Source organism: Macrobrachium rosenbergii, chromosome 6 (genome assembly GCF_040412425.1).
Source record: "Macrobrachium rosenbergii isolate ZJJX-2024 chromosome 6, ASM4041242v1, whole genome shotgun sequence".
Classification (NCBI taxonomy): Eukaryota; Metazoa; Arthropoda; class Malacostraca; order Decapoda; family Palaemonidae; genus Macrobrachium; species Macrobrachium rosenbergii.
In genome coordinates this window covers 7055255-7076939 of record NC_089746.1, presented here as the reverse complement: position 1 = coordinate 7076939, position 21685 = coordinate 7055255, and the positions used below count along the sequence as shown (strand labels likewise).

Below are 21685 nucleotides of genomic sequence, written 5' to 3'. Positions count from 1 at the left end.
AGCCCAAGTTCTTAGCGTCGTTATGTATCCTAGTGCCCAAGTGCTCAATGGCCTCCGAGGTTCAGTGTCAGAGTGCACAGTGGTTGAGTGACTACTATCCTAGCACCCAGTGTCTGTGTCCAAGTGCCCAGTGTCCGAGCTCACGTTTGCCTGTCCACCTGTTTCTATATCTGCTCATCCTCTTGTCCATTTCAGGCCAGCTGTCAGTTATCTAACACCACACTCAGGACTACAGACACTACCTCTTCGCTTGTCTACGTTGATTTTGTCCACCCCTATGCTTCATTGGAGACCATTCAGCACCAACTTAGTAATTTGTTGGGTCTGTTACACAGTCCACCGAAAGTCTAGTGTCCGAGTTTCCAGTGTCAGAGCACCCAGCACCAGAGGCTGGGCTCCTTGGATTGCTTCCATGCCCTGTCATTTACAGACTTGGAAGAGTTTTTTCCTCTCTTGTTTTGTATTCTCTAGAGGAGATCTCTGGTGCTCTCTTCTGTTGTGAGATTCATACAGTTGCAACAGGCTATCGCTCCCAAATGACGCCATTCTGACACTAGTTTTGGGGTGCTTAACACTTTTTCCTTGTACTATGCTTCTGACGATGGGCTGCATGACCACAGTTCTTCATTTTCTCTCTTAGACAATAGATGAAGGTCAAGAGGGAGACGATCCAGATAGTTCTTTCACCCATTCATCAGGGCAATTGGATAGGAGCTTGGATATGTAGGGAGTATTCTTCCAGATCCCCGTCCAAACTCCAGAGTTTTTTAATTCCGCCTTTCAGGACAGGGCTTCCCAATTGGGAATCTGTGCTTCACCCTCTCTCGATTACTAGCTCTTCCTGCATTTGACTTCCCCCTTTTGTCTGGGCATTACTTCAGTCTTTACATGTCGACTGACTTCATTATCTTCAAAGAAAGGGCTGGGAGGCTCTTGACAGTAACCTTTACCGGACAGGGAAACACAGTTGGGCACCTCCATGTTGTTTCTTAGCCCAGGTTTCTTTAGTCAGATTCCCAGTGGTGGCTGTCTGAACATGACTTGTGCAAGGGAATTCCTTCTTCTGCTGAGCTTAGTTCTGGTCTTCTTCGCAACACCTCAGATCTTGGCCAAAGGATTCCATTTGAAGAACTGGGAAGATGTCCAGGACTCGGTCCCCCAAGAAGAATGGAACCTCACGTATACTTTGGAGAGCTAAAGTGTTTTGTCTTATGGCTCTGGTATTGCTTGACCCTAGCTCTGTGGTAGTATGTTTGGATTAGACCTCAGTCCTAACACATCTACTTAAGCAGGAAGCTGGCACCTAGCTTGCTTGGCGCCAGCTACAGTCTGGCACCAACGATATTTATACCAATCCGCGAGCTTCCACAGCTCGCCTGGCGCCAGCTAAGTAGCGTGTAAATTCTGCAGTACCACAGGAGAGTGACTGGCTAGGTTTGGCAGGAGGAAGCATAAGATTTTCTCCTACTATCTCTTCACCTTATGGTGAGGTATAGAGTTTTTTAGGAGCCAGGAGGTACAAAGTACCTGGAGCACCCACCACTCTCAGTGGATGGGTGGTTCTGTTATTTCAGTAGGTGACAGTGTATGTGTTTTTTTTTTTTATGTTGGCACTTTGCCCAGGGCAAGGGCACCTATTAAAGTTTTGCTAGCTATTGGATAACTCCTTAGCTGCATAACTTCCATTGATGCTTTGGTAGCCATCGGAGTACTCCTTCGCTACAAAGCTCCCACTCAAGTAGAGGCGACCCTTGGCTCTACCACCACGCCACTACATGTTAAATTGAGCGTCACCCAGTTGCAGTTTTATACTGCAGGCTCTCGTAACCAATAAGGAATGACAAGCTTTGTATTCAAAGCTAGCAACTTTTCTATTTCAAATTCATTACATGACTTAATTTTTTTGGAGTAGAATACTATGTCTGTGTATCCCACCTCCTGTCAGTGTGGGATTCAGCTATGTAATTACTTGGTAAGTTACTTATATAAAAATGATATTTTTATAATAAAGTTTTTTATATACATACCAAGTAATTACAGAATCGGAGCCCACCCTCCTCCCCTCTTAGGGTCATAAGGCTTAAAACGAATGAGAATTGTATGCTAGTTTGTTCCAATATTCCGTTGGTGGGATGGCCTCATCACCTATGCAAACTATATCGAAGTGCTACCCACGAAATTTTGAATCTAAGCTGCCGTTAAATAGGAAACTATAGCTGTGTAATTACTTAGTAAGTACAGTGTATATAAAACTTTTATTAAGAAAATGTCATTTTTGTGGTTATCATTGTTTATAAATAGCAGTGATAATCTCTTACTTTTTAGAATTTGTAGAAGTATTTTTTATGTGAAGAAAATAGAGACACTTAGAACATTGAATACCTTCTCATCTAAAAAAAGAGGGAAATGTCAATTTATTTCTCATATCAGTGGTGGAAAACTAACTTGTATCTTTTGAGTAGAAGTGAAAAAGTAAATAAAAATGTAGAGGGCTCAGAGGATGGAATTCAGTAATGGTGGTAATTTTGAAGAGTTGGTGCTTAGGTAATTTGTACTGCATCTTCATAGGATAAGGTTTTGGTAGTGAAGAATGCCTAGATTCTTTAATGTAAAAATATAAAAATATAAGTGTATTTGGATTTTATTTTGTAATGAAAGTTTTGATCATCAACATGTATATACAGTACATAAAGTAATTTTGCCTTTAAATTCTCTTCCATATTAGGAGTGTTAGCAGTGGTCTGTTCTCGCCCTCATCACGTGAATCAATGGATCCCATAGCTGAGTTACTGTCTCAACTGTCAGGAGTGCGTCGAGCCACGGCAAGTGACAACAACTCTGCTGCCTCTCAACTGCAGCAGTTGCAGATTCAGTTAGAGCGGCAGCAGGTAGCCGGCCAACCAACCAGCCAGGTCTCTATAGACCCTTTAGTGCTCTGAGCTTGACGAGTTCATGGTTTTTTATCATCCCTTTGCCAAATGTTTGAGCTTTTTGAAAAACAAAAATATAAAAAACAGAACCCCCTCCCTCCCCTTCTTATGTAATGAAGTGCTGGTTTGGGTATTTATAGACTTGTGTTTGAAATCAGTATATGTAGGTTTTTGTTTGAAATCAGTATATGTAGGTGATATTGCACTTGTGTAGGTATTGCTTGGTAATACAAGGTACTCAAGTTGCTTTCATATACAAATGCAAAACACATCAGAAAATATAGGTATAATTTGTTTGGACAATGTAAGTCCAAATAGAGATAATGGGTAGGTTGTTGTGCGTATAAACTCATGCATGTAAATGAGGTGCATACACAGTAAATATATACATTTTGTTGCACATAAGGAGCTACCTGAAGGAAAGAACTTTCTTCATTTCTCGCATAATCTTGCTTCTTTTTAGCAATTTCATTCAAGTTCATGCGACCTTCATACTTTATGTATCAGTTTTTTTTGTCAGTTTCTTAAATTGTCTTTACAGATTTTACAATGTTCCCCTTTCTTTATAATCATATCTTTTATTTTGGGGAAAATTAACTTTTAACAAGCAAAAAGATGGCTGTTTCTTAATTCTTCTAAGGAACTTTGTTGAATCACGAGGGTACCATTAAGAATAGTAATCACGAGGGTACCATTAAGAATAGTAATCCAGTTTTTCTGAGGCTGTAATTACACGTGTGTTGGAGTACTTTGTTTTGTATAGTATCCAGAATGTCAGATTTCTACATGATAATACTTAAAAAAATGTGCAAGGAACACAGTTACTTTTTCATATTTTGTAAAGTGAATAACATTAGGTTTGATGAGTATTAAGATGAAGAAAGTTTTTTTTATTTACAAAGTGATAATCTGTATTTTTTACTGAACAGTGTGTGCCCCATATGTCATGTACAGGATTTTTACCTGCGTAAGAGGTGCACACAGTACTTACATGTATGGATGCACAAAAGTAGCTCAAGTAAATATGGATGCACAAAAGTAGCTCAAGTAATGCGTACCACAATTGAATTTTTAATTTGAAAGTAATGAAAGTAAGTCACAAGAAACTTTTGAATACCTGGTAGTGGTGTTTCAGCCATTTAAAGTCTGGTCATTGAGTGCCTGAAATTTTATTGGCTGGTACTGAGATATTTTCCAGTACTGCATGTACGAGAACACATGCAAAAGACTATAGTACTTGGTGTGTTGTTATAAGGATGAACCATTGCTTTACTTGTCTTTTTCACAGCTGTCTTGTTAGTGTTGGTGTGTCAGTTTATTAGACAAAGGCATTGCTCAAGTCATGACGAGGGTGGTCTGGAACCTGCTGGACTAGATGGTTTATAGTGAAACAGTGTGATGAGCCAAGAGGTTGAATGCTGCCTTGTGACTTAAAGTTACACTCTGAAGGAGGTGCTTTTTACATCTTAGCATATACGTCCTATGATCACTAATACGGAAGTAGAATGAAGGCTTTCTTATTCAGATTGTTTATACACTGAGAAATCTGTATTGTTTGCAGTTCCTAGGAGATGTCTGGCTAACTGTTGGGCAGTGTCTTGAAGCAGTTCAGGGTTTGCTACCAGCTTGAGCCACCCTTCACATTTTATATACTAATGAAAAGATCTTCATTTGAATTACTCTACCCGTTTCTGCATTTTTATTATAATGAAGTTAGTCTTTAGCATTCATGTTAGAAGCTTAAGATTTGAATGTTCTTGCTAATGCTCTTCTGTTGTTTCTGGTAGAATTTAGATCTTTATGGGCAACTTTGAGCCCTCTTCGTTGGCTATGAGGGAATCAGCTTATATTAACTTTGATGTCAGGATATCCTGGAGCCCACATGAGTTCGTAAGGGCCTCTTTAGAACCATCAAGACTTAATGGTCTTAATATTTAAAATATCTTGTGAAAAATACCTGTACTTAGCACTATTGACCAACCAGAAGGGTTGAAGTCTGTGAAGTTGAAGGTCTTGGAATTACCAGGGTGTAAATGTTTGACACCTTCTCTTAGCTGGTCAGAGCCTGCAAACTATCCTTTAGAAAAATCTGAGAATCTTTTTCCTCCTTTTTCGATCTTTACTATAACCCACCAACAAACTGATGGTATGACTGGTCTGTTGAAGACGTTAAGGTAAATATTCCCTTCTTCTGCATCCACTTCATTATTCGTAACAGTTTGCAATTCCAATCAAATCATCCTCACTTTAACCTGCTTTGAAGTGAAATTTGAATTGTGGGCACATCCATTTGTTCTGTAATTTTGGAGTACTGCAGTTGCCAATTGAAGTCCCTGAAGTTGGAAATTCATGGCTTATTACAACTTCAGTTGAAGGGAACATGAATAATCAAGCCTAATTACCATTAATAATCTCTAAGGAAGTCCAAGGGTGATCAAGATAACCTGGTAATTATTTTCTCCTTAACATAGACTTAATAGCTGAGAACTGAGTAGTCTTTAGCCATAATACCTTCTCATATTTTTGTCCTGTTTATATGTCATTGCTTCACAGGGAGTTACACTTCCTGATAAAGCAATGGGATAACCATGCAAAATTTGCAAGTGAAAAGGAGAAATATACAGATTAGTTGATAGTTGAAATCCCCTTGTGATGTTGGTATATTTTCAGGTTGCATCAATAATCAAGGGAGCTTAAACTTCAAATTGGTCTGGCAGCTGAAATTTGGAGGAAGACCTTTGTAAAGTATTTCTCTATATTATAAAAAGTTAAAAGTTAAGCCATTTTTGGCAAAGTTTTAAAAAATATATTCAGTGAATTTAAGGAATGTACATTTCAGTTACACTTAATAATGGGAATTTCAGAGCAGTATTTTAGAATAGTTTACTGAATGTGCAGATTCGAGGCATAAGAGTTTATTCGAAGCTACTAAACTTACAACCACACCTGCTAATTAAGAGGTTTAACAAATACAGGTTTGGCAAGCATTTAGAAGGAATTTACCAGAAATTGCATCTAAACAATTAGCTTGCGGGTTTGCAAAATAGTTGCAGCCCTTGAATTGTGGAAAATAAGTTTATTTAAATGCAGAATATTTTAAATGTTCAACCTCCATTATTAACAGAAATCACCTGTCTGCAAGAGCAAAACAAGCACTGAAAAATGTAATAAACTAAAATTTTTATTCCTCAAGTTGTCGGGTTTATAGATATTTTTGTTTGCCTGCGTTTCATGATTAAAAATCATAAATTAACAAATTGTGAAGAAAATACTATTACCACATATTACAATTTTCTCTCTCTCTCTCTCTCTCTCTCTCTCTCTCTCTCTCTCTCTCTCTCTCTCTCTCTCTCTCTCTCTCATCAATAGGTTTTTTAAGCATGAACTATGACTAAGAACTTGTTGGTTTATTGTTTTCTACTAACCATGTGTACCCTGATTTTATTTGAGTAAAATTTAGGGTTTGATAGAATTTAAAGTAGATTTGTGCACCCCTGAAAAGGAGGGATTTGTAATGGTTAGATCCCGTACTTTTCCCTTCCTCTTTGTTTTTCCTGTACGCATTGGTTAGAATAGGTTCCTGAACATTTGGCAATACCAGTTTTAATAGTGTTGTAGTAGGTCTTTGGGTCAGCGTATGAGGATGTCTTATCTGCAAAATGGATTTTAGTGTGTTTAGTCCATTGATTTGCAATAATTACTTAATAAAATTAATCAAATATGCATTAGAAGTCAGATCCAGAAGTTTGAAAAAATTTTAGGTGTCATGTATAAAGCTTTAAAAGATATTTTTCTTCCTCAGTGCTTTTATATTGTTTTATGGGTATGTTTTATAGTCATATGAGGGTGTTTATAGATTTATTTTATTCACAAAATCAATACAGGCAGTCCCCGGTTATCAGCAGGCTCGGTTATTGGCGATCCGGTTTTACGGGGCTTGTCTAGTGATGAAAATCGGCAATTTTTGTTGCCAAAAATTGCCAATTTCCACTTATCAGAGCCGATAATTGGGTATTGGCGCCGATACATACCTTTCTGCCAATAACAACTTAAACAACCCCCTCCTCCCCCCCTCATGCCCTCCTTGACGACATGTTATTGGCAGAAAGGGTGGGATTTTAACCAACCACAAAGCTTGTACCTCACAGGCGTTGCATACACTAAAAGGAGGGTGAGTAGTATTTCTTTCTCTCTCTGTGATGAGAGAGAGAATGACGGCACAAGAATTTTTCAACAAATTTGTGGGAGATGGTGAGGATAACCACGTTTGTATGATAAATGACTTACCTAATAATAAGTGCTAATTTTCAAATATCGATAAGATTTAAGTAATAATAATAATATACTGTAACTACAACATTTATGCATTTTTAAAGTAAATTATTTCAATTTTCAAACAAAGAAATATCACACACCCTGTCTTTTGCCCAAAGCTTTGAAGCTATGGGGGAGGGTGGAACTGTCAAATATGTCAAATTACTTGGCATTTCTGACCAAGGGTAGAAGATTAATTCTTCTCTCTCTCTCTCTCTCTCTCTCTCTCTCTCTCTCTCTCTCTCTCTCTCTCTCTCTCTCTCTCAAAAGGTAGAATGAGAAATGGATAGATATATTATAAATAGATACCTAGTTCAGCCCTTCACTCTCTCAGAAAAAGATACTGCTAATTTGAGTCTCTTTACCTATGAACACTTTGTGTGTGTGTGTGTGTGTTCATAGTATTTTAAAAATGCATAGTAAAGGAAGACAAAGAAAAAAAAATTTTGTTGTTGTCAGGTGCAGTAAAGAGAAGTGGATTAACATTCCTCGAGAGATTAAAGAGATAAACCTCTCTCTCTCTCTCTCTCTCTCTCTCTCTCTCTCTCTCTCTCTGCCTGTGCCATCACAAGAATGGCTGAATGTAAGTTGTAATGGTAATTCATTCTCTCTCTCTCTCTCTCTCTGTGGCTGGAAAAGGGCATGAATGTTTAGGATGACTTTTAAAAGACTCAATAAAAATGCAGGTTACATCATTTTCAAGAACCCAAAGGATATTCAAGGATTAAAAGTAAGGTTTTTTTTATGATTTTCGACGATTATTCCAGTTTACAACGACTTTCAGCTTACGACACGGCATCAGAACGGAACCCCGTCATAAACCGGGGACTGCCTGTGTGTGTATATATATATATATATATATATATATATATATATATATATATATATATATATATATATATATATATATATATATATATATATATATATTTGTATATGTAACTGAATCACAAAAATATGGAACATGATGAATATATAAATAAAGATAAAATTCATATATATATATATATATATATATATATATATTTATTACTTTAATGCTCTGGGTGCATTGAAAACGATGTAAACTGCATTATTATTGAGTTTTACATCAAAAACCTAAATTATGATTATTCTGCCATTTTTGGGGCCATATTTCTTCCGTCGGATGATGAATATAATTTCTGATGAATATATTTGATAAAATCGGAACCGTCATAAACTGGGACTGCCTGTATATATATATATATATATATATATATATATATATATATATATATATATATATATATATATATATATATATATATATATATATATATATATATATATATATATATATATATATATATATATATATATATATATATATATATATATATATATATATATATATATATATATATATATATATATATATATTGATATCATATGATATAACTGGGGCTGCCTGTATTTGTATTCTCACTGAGGGTATACAAGGTTAATTTAAAATTTTTTCTTTAGCACAAACCCGTAGAGGAGGTAGACGACAGCAAGTCTAATAGGAGAGCCATAGTGATGGCTCCCTCAGTAAAGAATCTCTAGTGTACTTAGGGTGCTTTGACTTATGAACATTTCTGTTAGGTCTCTTGAACAATAAAGTTGCGGGAACCAGGACAGTTTCAGCTTAGATATTATTGTGTGGTGCTTAGGGTAATTGTACAAGTTGAATTGATATGATGGGCATTACTTTCACATGATCTTAGTTAGCTGTATGAATGTTGTCCCAAATCTTTTGATGCCCTTTATGTTAGTTTGTTTTGTTTTGTGATTCCTTTCTATTCGAGGATGAGTGTGAAGAGATTGTGAGCCTGAAAGATTGGAAAATGTAGCAGAATGTCATTTGAGAGATGACAAGGTAGCTGACATTAGATAGTGAACTTTCAAGATGGTAGTAATGTACTTTATTTATATAAGATAGACTAAGGGCAATAGGCAGGAATACTTCTAGGAAGCTACCACCTGAAGTGCCTTGCACTGTTGACTGTGCTAAAAATTCTCTGCACTGTCCCTTTAGTCTTAGCTTTTCTGTACGTAACTGTACTAAGAATTCTTTGCACCGTCCTGTTGGCCTCAGCTTTTCAGTCTTTATTTTTCATTGTCATTTACTCCTACTTAGCTGTCAAATTTCCTCAGCCATACATTGTGTCAGCTTGACTGGGTAAACTATATGAAAATATTATAGTAATTCGACTTACTAATAGAAATCACACTGTTTGCAAGGCAGTGCATTTTTTATATAAAGTGTGACAATTTAAAAAAAAAAGATGACTACCAATGTATATTTTAAACTATTTAGTGAAAACAGCTGGCACCGTTGTGAATTGTGCAGTTGAAAGTTGCTTGAGGTATTGCAGTTGTTGTATTGCAATGGCACTACAGTAATAGCAGGTAAAAAGACAGGTGGTAACTCAAATTATTTGTAGTGTTGGAAGACTGGTTGTGCTTCAATTTTTGTTTTCATTATTGGTTTCAGTATACAGTATGTAGATAAACTGTGTTTTTGTAAATGTGGAAATGAAGGTGGATTTTAGAAAATACTGCAGTTTTGATGTTTAATGGGAATGCACATTCCAAAGTAAATACCTTCTGTTGCTGATTGGAGGTCTCCTTTCAGGCTGCAGGATTACGACAACAACTTGAACGATTACCTAGAAGAGGTGGGAGTAGCAGCAGTAGTGGCATTGGAAGTGGAGCAGGTGGCAGTGGTGGAAATAGTGGAGGGGGTAGTGGTGGGGGTGGCACTGCTGCTAGTGGGTCAGGTGGTGGTAGTGGAAGCCACAGTGGTGTTATGGTCAATCTTAGTTCAAGCAGCACTCCGAATGTTGTAGCAGCTCATCATCAACCACCACCTCTACTAGTACATGCAAGTTCGCACTCTCAACCTCAGTCACAATACCTCCTGGCAAGGTGAGTTGATAAATGTATTGAAAATACTGGTAATATTTTCAGTGAATTTAAACAAGATTTCTTCCAGTAATCTGCTTGCCACCATGAGGATTTTGTGAAGTAAGAATCTTTACTTGCTTGCATTCTATGTAAAAATATTACATGTGTGCCTTGTGAAAACTACTTAACCCATTAAAGGACCTATTTTTTCAACATAATGTTTCAAAAAGAATCCAATTATTCTATTTAATTAAATGAAAATATAAGTTGTTTAGATACTATACTAATTTGATTTCAATAGAAAAATGTGATTATTTTATGTAAAATAGTAATTTTTAGAAGCTCAATTTGAGACCTTTTTATGGCCATTAACGAGTTAATCTCGTACAAATTATACCTATTTTGGTCTATCACGAGATATCTCGTATGCTTTGTTTTAGTAATTTTGATAATAGGAATTGAATGAAATACATATTGATGCTTGATAACTTTTTATTTTTCCACTTCATTTTGAGAAACAAAAGTATTTTTTCATTTAATTTGGATATAAAAAATAGTTTTTCTCTTCAGTTGAAAAAACAAATTTTTTCTCCTTTAGGATAAACAAAATTATATTTTTTATCATTTGCATAAAATTTTTTTTTTGTTCATGCAACTTACCTGTCAGATATATATATAGCTGTATTCTCCGAAGTCCGACAGAATTCCAAGAAGCTTCGTGGCACACGCAGTGGGCCGGAGTGGTTATCACCATTCCCGCGCTGGGAAGTGATTGTCAGAGGCTCATTCCCATTTTCTATTCAGATTTTCTTTCTGTCGCCGGTACTGTCAACAAACTGTTGCAGCACCTCCGTCTTTGGATTTTAGTAAACTAGTTATTTTCCACTTAAGTATTCTATTTGACTTTTGGTTTGTCTTTGGATTGTGGATTGGCATACGCTTTTGTGAATTTGCTTTTGATTGCTCTTTGGATGATGTGGATCTAGTTATGCGCTAGCTTCAGAGTATGTTGTGTGAATGAAGTTAAAGGTGAGGCTACGAAAGTTTGGTAGATCCTCACTTTATATGCATGGGGTGTAGGGGCAGTTGCTTGATAAATGATAAACACTTTGCCTCCCCACCCTGCTAATTTATTAGTTCAGGATTTCATTCTCGCACTAATAGTGCTCCTTTTGGCATCTGGAAGATGGCTAACAAAATATTATCTATTGCGGAGGTGCTTAGATTGAGCGAGTCAAGCGATAATAAAGAAGAAACAATAGTAACGCTGGGTCAATCAAAGTGCGTCAGCGGACTCGTAGGCGGGCGCTGAAGAGGATATGTCAATAAAGTTATGTCGTAACTATGTTATTACAGTAAAATCAAACACTTATGGGTTATTAAAGGAAGTAGGTTTGTTTTTGGAGATAGTCTACCGAGAGCAGCGAGGACTAGAGTGATGTCCACGTAGGCAATGGCTGCCCTCCTAGTAAAAAAATAAGCGGCAGCTTTGAGTTAAAAGTAGCACTATATGCGCGTTAAAAGTACCATAATTTACTCAGGTGGAGTATCAAACATTAGTTTTTAGTCAGGGTGAGGAGATAACCTTCCATAATTTTAGTTAAAAAGCAGCGGATGGGTTTTATCCTCACGAGACTGATTTATATCTACCGGCCCTAACATGGGCGGGCAAATTCTAGTACTAAGTAGGCTAGCGGGAGTTGAGACTTCCCAAGTAGGTAGCCTATTTCACAATTTATTGACTGGGGGGCCTTTCTGTCAAGCATGCTTCGTCTCCCAGTCATGCTCACCGCTCGCTGGATCGCCATCGTGACGCTCTGCTGCAGCGTGACGCTCCGCCAGCAGCTATCCTGGACGCTTCTGTAGCTGCTCGTCAGGACGCTCCTCTTGCTGCCGTGCAGGACGCTCGGATGGACTCTCGGGAGGGCGCCTCTTTGGTTGCTCAGTGGCGGCTAGGCAATCAAAGATATGACGTAGATCCCATCTGGGTGTTGGACGCAAGGCCTTCGTTTCTCCCCATTGAAGAGGAGAAGTCTCTTGTGGTCGGAGCTTGCAGTCCTTGAGCAGCCTCCCCCTTCCTCGTTTACGGACTACCAGGTGTTAGCCGGCTTTTCTTAAGGACTTGTTTGGCGACAAGTTTCAACCCTCGGCCCCTCTCTCTCCTCCTTCGCAGTTTGCTTCGTCCTGGGCGAGGGAGAGAGCACCGGGGTTTTTGTCAAGATGACCGTCTCTGGCGACCCAGAGGCCTTCAAGAAGGTTAACACCTGGATGGAGGATGGAAGACCCAGGCTGAACTTCTTTGCCCTGCCTCCGTCCAGGCTGAGCGGCAAGGCAGGTAATTAGAAGACCGGGAGGACGTCGGCTCAAGAGTTCCTTGTCGTCCCAGGAGACTTCGCTAGCAGTCGTAGCCTAGAAGGTCCCTCCTGTCGGCTGCCAAAGTGTCCTGGACTATGTCGGAGAGCGGATCACCATTTGAAAGGACTTTCGAACCATGGAGGTCTTCACACTTTCTGGACTGGTGTTTGGGGTCTCTGAAGCGTCAGGATTGAGTCGACTACGATCTGCCTGGGAGCTGTCCAGCGTGTTGAACTGCATGGATAAGGCAGTCAGAGATGGCTCGGAGGAACTGGCTTCCCACTTTTGTATGGGCCTCTTGAAGAAGAGGGCCTTGTACTGTAACTTTACAGCCTATGGCCCTACCAGCCAACGGCCATACCACGTTGAAAGCACCGCTTCTCGTGCGATCAGCGAAGTTAAGCAACGTTGGGTCTGGTCAGTACGGATGGGTGACACGCCTGCAGGAACACCAGATGCCTTTGGCGTCATACTTTTACCAAAGTCAGTTTCTCCGTCGCAGAGGGCTTTGCTGTTCTCCCGTTTACCTGACCATCTTCCCCAGTCTTGTTCAGGATCTCTCCTCCAGCTTGAAGGAGAAGGCCACTCAAGACCTCTTGGCCCACTCGTCAAGACGCCCGGCAGTCCCTTTGACGTCGTTGTCGGGTCAGACCTCCAGGAAGCAGAAGCCCTTTCGTGGAGGAGCTTCTTCCTCGAGATCTTACTCCCGGTAGAGGTCTTTTCAGGCGGGCCCGCTGAAAGCAGGGCAGGAAGTGACTTGCAGCGCCTCCAGACACCTGTAGGAGCCAGGCTTCTTTCGTTTGCGGGAGCCTGGAGAGCTTGAAGTTATCGAGAGAGAGGATACAAGATCCTTTTCTCGACTCTCACTTCTGTGCACGTCGCCCAGGGATCTGTGGGTCACCTCATTCCATCAAGAAGCAACAGATCCTTTTAGAGCTATTAGAACAATGCTCGAGTAAGAGCGTAAGGCAAGTCCTGGAGCTGGACTCCCCAGGATTCTACAACCGACTGTTCCTAGTTCGAAGCAGTCGGGAGGATTGAACCAGTCTAGATGTCAGTAGTTGAACGCTTCATGGTGAAGGAGAAGTTCCGCGATGGAGGCGTCCCAGTCGTTTAGGGCATTAAGACCAGGAGATTGGTGAAGTGGCTCTGTAGTTTCAGGACCGCTTACTGCGTTCCCCTTTGTCCCCAGTCGAGGAAGTATTTGAGGTTTGTACTAGGGGACAGAGTGTTTCAATGCAGGCGCTCTTTGCTTCGGGCTAAGCACAGCTCCATGATCTTCCCACGCGATTATCATGAGAAATGTGGCGAGATGGCTTCACTAGGCGGGTATTAAGTATCTCGCTTTACCTGGCGATTGGCTCATCCGATCCTCTTCACCAGTCAAGGTGTCTGGAGGACCTGAATGCAAATTTAAGAGTTGACAAAGTCCCTAGGACTTCTAGTGAGCGAAGAAAGTCCCATCTGATCTAACGCAGTCCATGCGTCTATCTGGGGATTCAGATGGATTCGAGTAACTTTTCAGCTTTTCCATCCAGAACGTCAGTAGCAATGCTTAGAAAAAGTCTCATCCTTCTAGGGAAGGAAATATGCTCATTGAGGAATGGACGAGTTTGCTGGGGATCATTTCCTCTCTGGAGGAAGGATTTGTTTCCTAGGAAGACTTCATCTCAGGCAGCTCAGTTTTCCTGGCTGAAACTGGATAGACAAAAAGGAGGGGAATCTGAGGAGACCTGAAGATCTCTCCCGTTTTCCAAGGTGTCACACCTGAGTAGTGGCTGCGACCCTGGATGGCCAGAAAGGGGTTTCTCTATGCCTTCAGGCCCACGACCTGGTGTTGTTTTCCTACGCTCCCAGGGAGGGATGGGGAGCAACACTAGGAGGAGAAAGTGTCGAGCACCTGGAGGGGAACAGGTGTCTGGCACATCAATCTCAAGGAAATTAGGGGCGATCCTGCTGGCCTTCAATCATGTCGAGCCAAGTGTCAGGCGAGTCGTACAAGTAAATTCAGACAACTCCACAGCCCTGGCATGCCTCGAAACAGGGAGAACTTCGTTCGGTCCCTGTTAAGCCCTGGCCGAAGAAATCCTGCTTTGGGCCCATGCGGCGGGGATCACGATCCTTGCGAGGTTCGTTGCAGGAGTGGAGAGATATCGTAGCGGTTCGGTCGACAGCTGGCAGCTACAGGCAGTGGACCCTTCGCAGTATGTCAGGAGCTGTGGAGGTTATGGGGACGTCCCTTGGTAGATCTGCTCAGGCAGCCCCATTTCGAAAGGTACCTCAAAACTTCCCCGCTCTGAGTCTAACTGCATTCAGACTATCAGCCGACAAGGATCTTCACGATCTCTTGAGATCCTTTGAGACTGTCAAGGTACCTCATTCCAGGACGCCTCCCTGGAACCTGGATGTCGATCCTAAATTTTTGTATCAAAATACCTTGAGCCTCTTTCTTCGGCGTCTCCAAGAATGTGACAAGGAGGTTTTTCCTAACTGCTCTGGCTCTACGTGAAGAGAGTTAGTGAACTTCAAGCTATCAATAATCATGTAGGTTTTAGAGGCCATAATGCAGTATGTTCTCTAAGCCGTATGTTCTTTACTAGCAGAACCCGTCTACCCCTTGGCCCAGGACCTTCGAGGATTAAGTATGGCGAAGTGCGGACTTATGAACCAGAAAAAGTCATGTGTCCTGTCAGGGCTCTCAAATTTTTATTTGCAGAAGACTTCGGGAAAGTCAGGAATCCTTCGGACGGTCTGTGGTGCTCTGTCAAGGCGGTTGCCTCTTTCTAAAGAATGCACTGGCGTTCTTTTTAAAGCTTCACCATTTAGAGCGCACTTTCTGATGTTCAAGACAGTGACTTGAGTCTTTTGATGTTAAGGCTCCGCAGTTAGAGCCATTGCAACCTCGGTGGCTTTCAGAAGAACATGTCCCTTTGCGATCTTCTGGGTACACCTTCTGAAAACAGTTGGTGTTAAACTACATTACTTACTTGGGGCGTGAAGGCGACATGAGCTGCTATTCGCTAGGACCATATGTTTCCGCACTCCAGATGGCCCATGTAACACTTCTGAGCCTGGACCTCTGTCGGACTCCCAGGACCAGGAAGACAAGTGAAAACCCACAGGAGGGTTACGGGGGCTTCCACCGATCTGGCGTCCCTTGACAGGACCTGTTAGCCAAACTGCAGACACGGTGTTGCGGGCGAGGCGATACTCATCTATCCTTTAGAGGTTAGAGAGCCTGTTTTAATCTTGATTTTGTTTTTACGTCCAGATCGGTCCCTAGCGCTTCTAGGCCTGGACCTCTGTCGGACTCCCAGGACCAGGAGAGGGGCATCGAAAGCACCAGAGAGGGTTGCGGGGCTTCCCCGATCTGGCGTCCTTCAGCAGGACCTGTTGGCTCTAGGGACCTGTTGGCGCGCTCTCTAGGTCAGGTGGTTGGTCGTTGCTCCTTTTGCCCTCACAGTATGGCCTTATGATCTAGTCCCATTGTGGTCACGCCCCCGTGGACAGATCATCTAGAACTCACCAGCTATATAGGTCACTACCTTGCTGGAGACTCTAGTAAAGCAGAAACGAGCTTGGGTGACAGTAATCACGAGTCAGCTATGCTAACATAGGCCTGGACCTCTGTCGGACTCCCAGGACCAGGGAGAGGGCATGTCGAAAGCTGTAAGTTGGTTACGGGGGCTTCCCACCGTTCTGGCGTCCCTTCGGCAGGTCCTGTTGATGCTCTCGGTCAGGTGGTTGGTCATTGCTCCTTTTGCTCTCACAGTATGGTCTTATGATCTAGTCCATTGTGGTCATGCCCCGTGGACAGATCATCTAAGACTCACCAGCTATATAGGTCACTACCTTGCTGGAGACTGTATGTAAAGCAGAAGCAGGCAGATGACTGTAATCCGCGAAGTCAGCTATGCTAACAAGTAAGGAACCAAGAGGCGTCAATCGCCTACATAGATTTGTTCCTAAATCCTATTCTGTCTCTTCCACACTCCAATGGTGGGATTCAGCTATATATATATCTGACAGGTAAGTTATAGACAAAATGATATTTTAATGATAAAATAAAGTTTGTTCATGCCCACCAGCAGATACTACTGTCATAGTACCCACCCTCCTCCCCTCAGGAGACAGTGGCACTAGAAAATCTGAATAGAAAATGGGGAATAGTTCCTGATACCCGCCTCCCAGCGGCGGAATGAGTAATCATACCTGGCCCCACTGCGTGTGCATGAGTTTTGGAATTCTGTGGGACTTGGAGAATACAGCTATATATATATCTGCCAGGTAAGTATGAACAAACTTTATTTTATCATTAAAATATCATTCTTTGCTTCACATAAACCAGTATATTTCTCTATCATTTTGTGTGGTATGTTTTGAAACGGGGTTATACAAAGACTAACTTCACATATCTTGCACATATGGCGAGACTCGTCTGATTGGTTTTCCATTATTATCCCTCTTCGTAGAACAGACAACACATTGCCTTGTAGGAAATTTGTTTTTGGGTGTAGGAGGAATGTCAATTGGAAAATGCCTTCCTGAATAACGGGTAGGGTTCGCTGAAACAGATGGTCTACCTGGTCTTGTTTGGGGGACTTCAGCATGATATTTCTTCAAAGTTGAATCAGTTATGTCCAATCTGAGTTTGAGAGATGAACAGCAATTTTCATTACTCATCTTGTGACACTGATATGCATTCCAAAGGGCTAGATCTAGATGATGGAAGAAAACTTTTTTGTAATATTTTTTTTTGTTCTTTTCCTGGGAACAGGATAATTTGCCAAGTTTTGATCCAGCTTATCCACACCATCCATTGTATGGTTATAATCTGCTACAACGTTGGGCTTCTTTTTGATACCTCTTCTACTTTCAGTTTCAATTTCATCACTATTGTAAACTGTGGAGAATAGAACATCTTTTTTATCCTTCCATCTCATGGCCATAACTTTACCTCTACGATAAGCAGACATTTCCCCCTTCTTCAACTTATCTGTTTTCAATGAAACTGGCAGGTCTTTTCGATTTATTCTAACAGTATCATAGCAATCTGTTCTACATTTTACCAAAATATCCACTAACTCAGGACTGGTGTAATAATTGTCTATTGCAAGGCAATAACCTTTATTCAAAAGAGGTTTCAATAAAGTCATTACAACCTGTAAGGATTTAGGCAATTCATTGAACTCCTGGTCGAATTGTGTTCCTTTACCTACATAAATAAAAAACCTCCATACATAACCTGTACTCGCTTCACATAACATAAAGAACTTTATGCTGAATCTTGATCTCTTCAGTGGGATATATTGCACCCATCCCAATCTTCCTTTATAAAGCAAAAGACTCTCATCAATTGAAATATCTCTGTGGGGTGTAGACAGTTCTAAATATATTTTGTAAGTGCAAGTAAATAGGATATATCTTACTCAATTTGAGATTAGGATGCAAATTTTCATTGTATGCTTCATTATCAGAAAAGTGAAGGTATTGCCTAATTGTCTTGTATCTTTTGAAAGGCATAGTTTCAGCAAAGATTTGGGTTCTAAGATGTGGATTTTTAGACCAATACAAGGAGTCTTCAGGCTTCTTCACAATTCCTTTCAAAGTATTTAGTGCCAAAAAAACTCTGAGTTCAGGTGGAGTTGCTGGATGCCATATATTTGGGTCTGCATTGCATTGCTCAGCAAATCTATTGGTTTCAGTGCAAATAAGTTCAATCAGTTTGTCATCGAAAAATATGTGGAAAAAATCTAAAGGAGACATACCTTCACTATTCCCTGGGATATTGAGACCTGTTGTCCCTGTGAATGGAAATCGAGAGGGGGAGGGGCAGTAGAATCTGCGATTCTCCTCCACTGTGTTTCATCCATTACCGTATCTGTATTGCTGTCGTTGTCCCTGGAATCATCCAAGCTTGAATCGCCGTTTTCAGAGCTAGAACTTTCAAGATCAGTAAATGATTCTTCAGTATCACTGTCGTCATGATAACTTGCCATAACTGGGCTAAAATAAATAAATAAAGTCGGGCAAAAATAATAAATAAAGTCAAGACACTAACAAATTACACGACAGCAACATAATAAATCAATAGCATAAAATATAAACAGTCTAAAATGACAAACGAAACAATCAAACTTTCCTAAAAAGTCAAAAAGAAGAAATACAGAAGATTCTAAAAGTCACCATTGGAGAACTAGTAAAATGGTGGGTATTTACCGTAAAATAAAAAAAAAATTATACTCGGAAAAAATTATGCTTGATGCAGCACAAAATGGTCAAGAGACTAACAAACGACACAACAACATCATAATAAATCAATAATATAACGTATAAACAGTCTAAGATTACAAATAAACGACCAAGTTTACCTAAAACAAGTGAAAAGAAGATATAAAACATGAATGAACTCTCAGGATCAGTGGTTACTCGGAGTACCACAAAATAGTCAAGGGGTTAGCAACATGATAAATCAATAATATAATATATGAATAGTCTAAGATGATAAATAACACAACCAAACTTAGCTAATTAGGCTAAAATATACATAAAAACAAAAAAACAAAGGTCAGTGATGGCCGCTGAAGTGCTACTAATGACGCATCGTGTGCACAAAAAAAAGAGAAAAGTTATTGTCGATAACTCACGACTTCCTGCAGCAAACACCGCTGCCAAACTTATGATAAAGGATGAGATATCTTGGAAAAGTCTTTAAAACAACATTGTGGATCACGAGAAATATTGTATTAGCCCTATACAGGTAGTCGTCGACTTACGACGGCATTAGGTTCTGACAGAGCGGTCGGAAGTCGATCTCGTCGTAAGTCGACCAACCACATATGTACATGTATTCTGTACCTACCGTATATTATCCATCATATATTATATCCTAAGTATGACTAGCCTACATATATACATTTTATATTATCCAAAAAATGTGCATGTATAGTACCTATTTTTACGTTTAGCATATGAAATCTTATCATGCTTGAACTCCTTGATTAATACTTACTTTATTACTGTATTTAACATTTTTATTATGCGCATTCAAACCATCTGTCTGGTCTGTTTACATTTTCTTATCCGCCATTTGCATTGCCAATCGCTACACGTATGACGTATTATTTACTTTTGTTTATTTATAGGTTTGAATTAAATACATACCGTATTTGTGACGTATAAGACGACTTTTTAACAAAAAAATGGCCTAAAAATCCCCCGGCCCTATGTACATAATGTAGGCTCAAAATTTAAGAATTTTGGCGAAATTATACATGAAACGTCACGTAGATGTGTAAAATTTGGTGTTATCCTAATAACCTATTAAAAACAAAGTTTATTATAATTATTTATCATTATCACACTTACCATCACCATAATTACTACTGCTAGTATTATAATCAATATCTACGTTGTTATTACCGATATTTTCATTAAAATGTTAATATATTATAAATGCGTCTACAGCGGATCGCCGCATTCCACATTTATAGATATAAACAGTGCGTGTGCTGCCACCTATTGGTGATTATCTCGAAGAGCTTTACGGATAACAAGGCTTCGTTCGGTTCGTAGTTGGCAATTCCTGCTAACATTCTCTTTACGCATAACAACATGGCTTCGATCAATTGGTGGTTGACAATTCCTGCTACCATTCTCTTTAGGCATAATAACAAGGCCCGTTGAGTTGATACTTGAACTCGTGCTAGCATTCTCTTTTAAGAATAATAACATGGCTTTGTTCAGTTGCTCACGAGACTCGAGCGTTACATAGGAAACATTTTTATTTATTAGATTTTACCCTTGATTGCATACTTTTATAATATATAATGGATATATATAACATATATTACCGTAGGGTAACATCTTTATTAATGTTTTTGTTGATTCTGCGGTAAGAAACAATGTTTACAAATGAATGTGTTGCAATCTATTGGTAAACCTATGAGGTAGCTTTCAGCAGCAGGCTAAACATTCGATCGTAGTAAATGGCTGATTGTATAATACATATTTTGATAAATATAAATATGGTAAATAACTTCTTTATTAATGTTTTGTTGATTCTGTGGGTAAGAAACAATATGCATATGATAACCTAATACTACAGTTTTTACTTACCAAAATCATATGAGCATAGGCTAGGAAACCTTATTTTTTTCCCCTCAATGTCCTGCTGAAATTAAAAGTGCGTCCTATGCAGACATGCGTATTATAAGCCATCAAATACGGTAATTTGTTATTACATTTGATTTATTTGCAAAAATAGAAATACAAAATACATTACAAAAATATGAATCTTTTACCATTTTGAACAACACAAACACACAATGCTGCGAAAGCTGAGCATCTCTCGGATATGAGTGGCGCTGCGGTAGCGGAAAAAGTATCGTACTCGCTCGGCGTATTTTAGCAAAATATAAAATTAAATATTATTATATATTATTATATTGTCATAGCCGTCGTAAAGTCGGTCAGTCGTAAGTCGCATAGGTCGTAAGTTGACGACTACCTGTATTCGCGTTTAACTTTTTAACGAGATATCACGTGGTAAGTCCAAAATTTTTAGCACGCTGATCACGATATATCTCGGGTTAATCTTGTAAGGGGTTAACTTGAACTGATGAGATGTGAAGGTCCTCATTGGATTGTGTATATTAATGGATATACATGATTTACATACCTCTAGCGCGCAAGCAGCATATTCAAAATTTATATGAGACAAATAAATGCTGAAATATGCTAGTTCCTCACTTGTGTAAGAATTCAGGGCATTGATGTAAGCAACAGGAGCCAGAGTTAGATCACTTGTGTCTAGGTGACATGTAACTAGTCCTTTTGGAGAATGGCAATGACATATAAAGTAGTTGCAGCTTCTAGGAATGTTTAATGAGATAGCAAATAGATTATGTTATTTTGATTTCAAGATCATGTCATATTTATCAGGCCTGTCTTTAATTTGAAAATATTTGTTTGAGCCACAGATATTCTGTGAATTTCCCAAAGGAACCAGACCCTGAATCTGGAGAATGTTATATATGTAATTTAAAACCAAAGTACTTTTTATCCAGTTATCCCAGTTCCAATCAACAGGTCTCTAAACCCAAACCCCTTCAGTAAATTTTGGCAGTCAGCATTTTTATTTTGCCTGCCAAGTTATCAATTTTGTTTCTTAACGT

General features: G+C 39.5%; 1 protein-coding gene and 1 pseudogene across 3 annotated transcripts in view; both read left to right on the top strand.

The window, feature by feature from the left end:
- The window catches only part of Kcmf1 (Potassium channel modulatory factor 1), a 96207-nt gene that overhangs the window by 55083 nt on the left and 19439 nt on the right, over window positions 1-21685 (top strand). The window contains exons 6-7 of one of the 3 annotated variants that reach the window (XM_067104800.1): window positions 2726-2888; window positions 9883-10175. In XM_067104800.1, the coding sequence (XP_066960901.1) occupies window positions 2726-2888; window positions 9883-10175 (456 nt within the window). Of the gene's footprint in view, window positions 1-2725; window positions 2913-9882; window positions 10176-21685 lie in introns of all 3 variants that reach the window. The other 2 variants (XM_067104799.1, XM_067104801.1) reach the window with 2 other exon arrangements.
- On the top strand, window positions 12857-12976 carry LOC136839862 (5S ribosomal RNA; annotated as a pseudogene).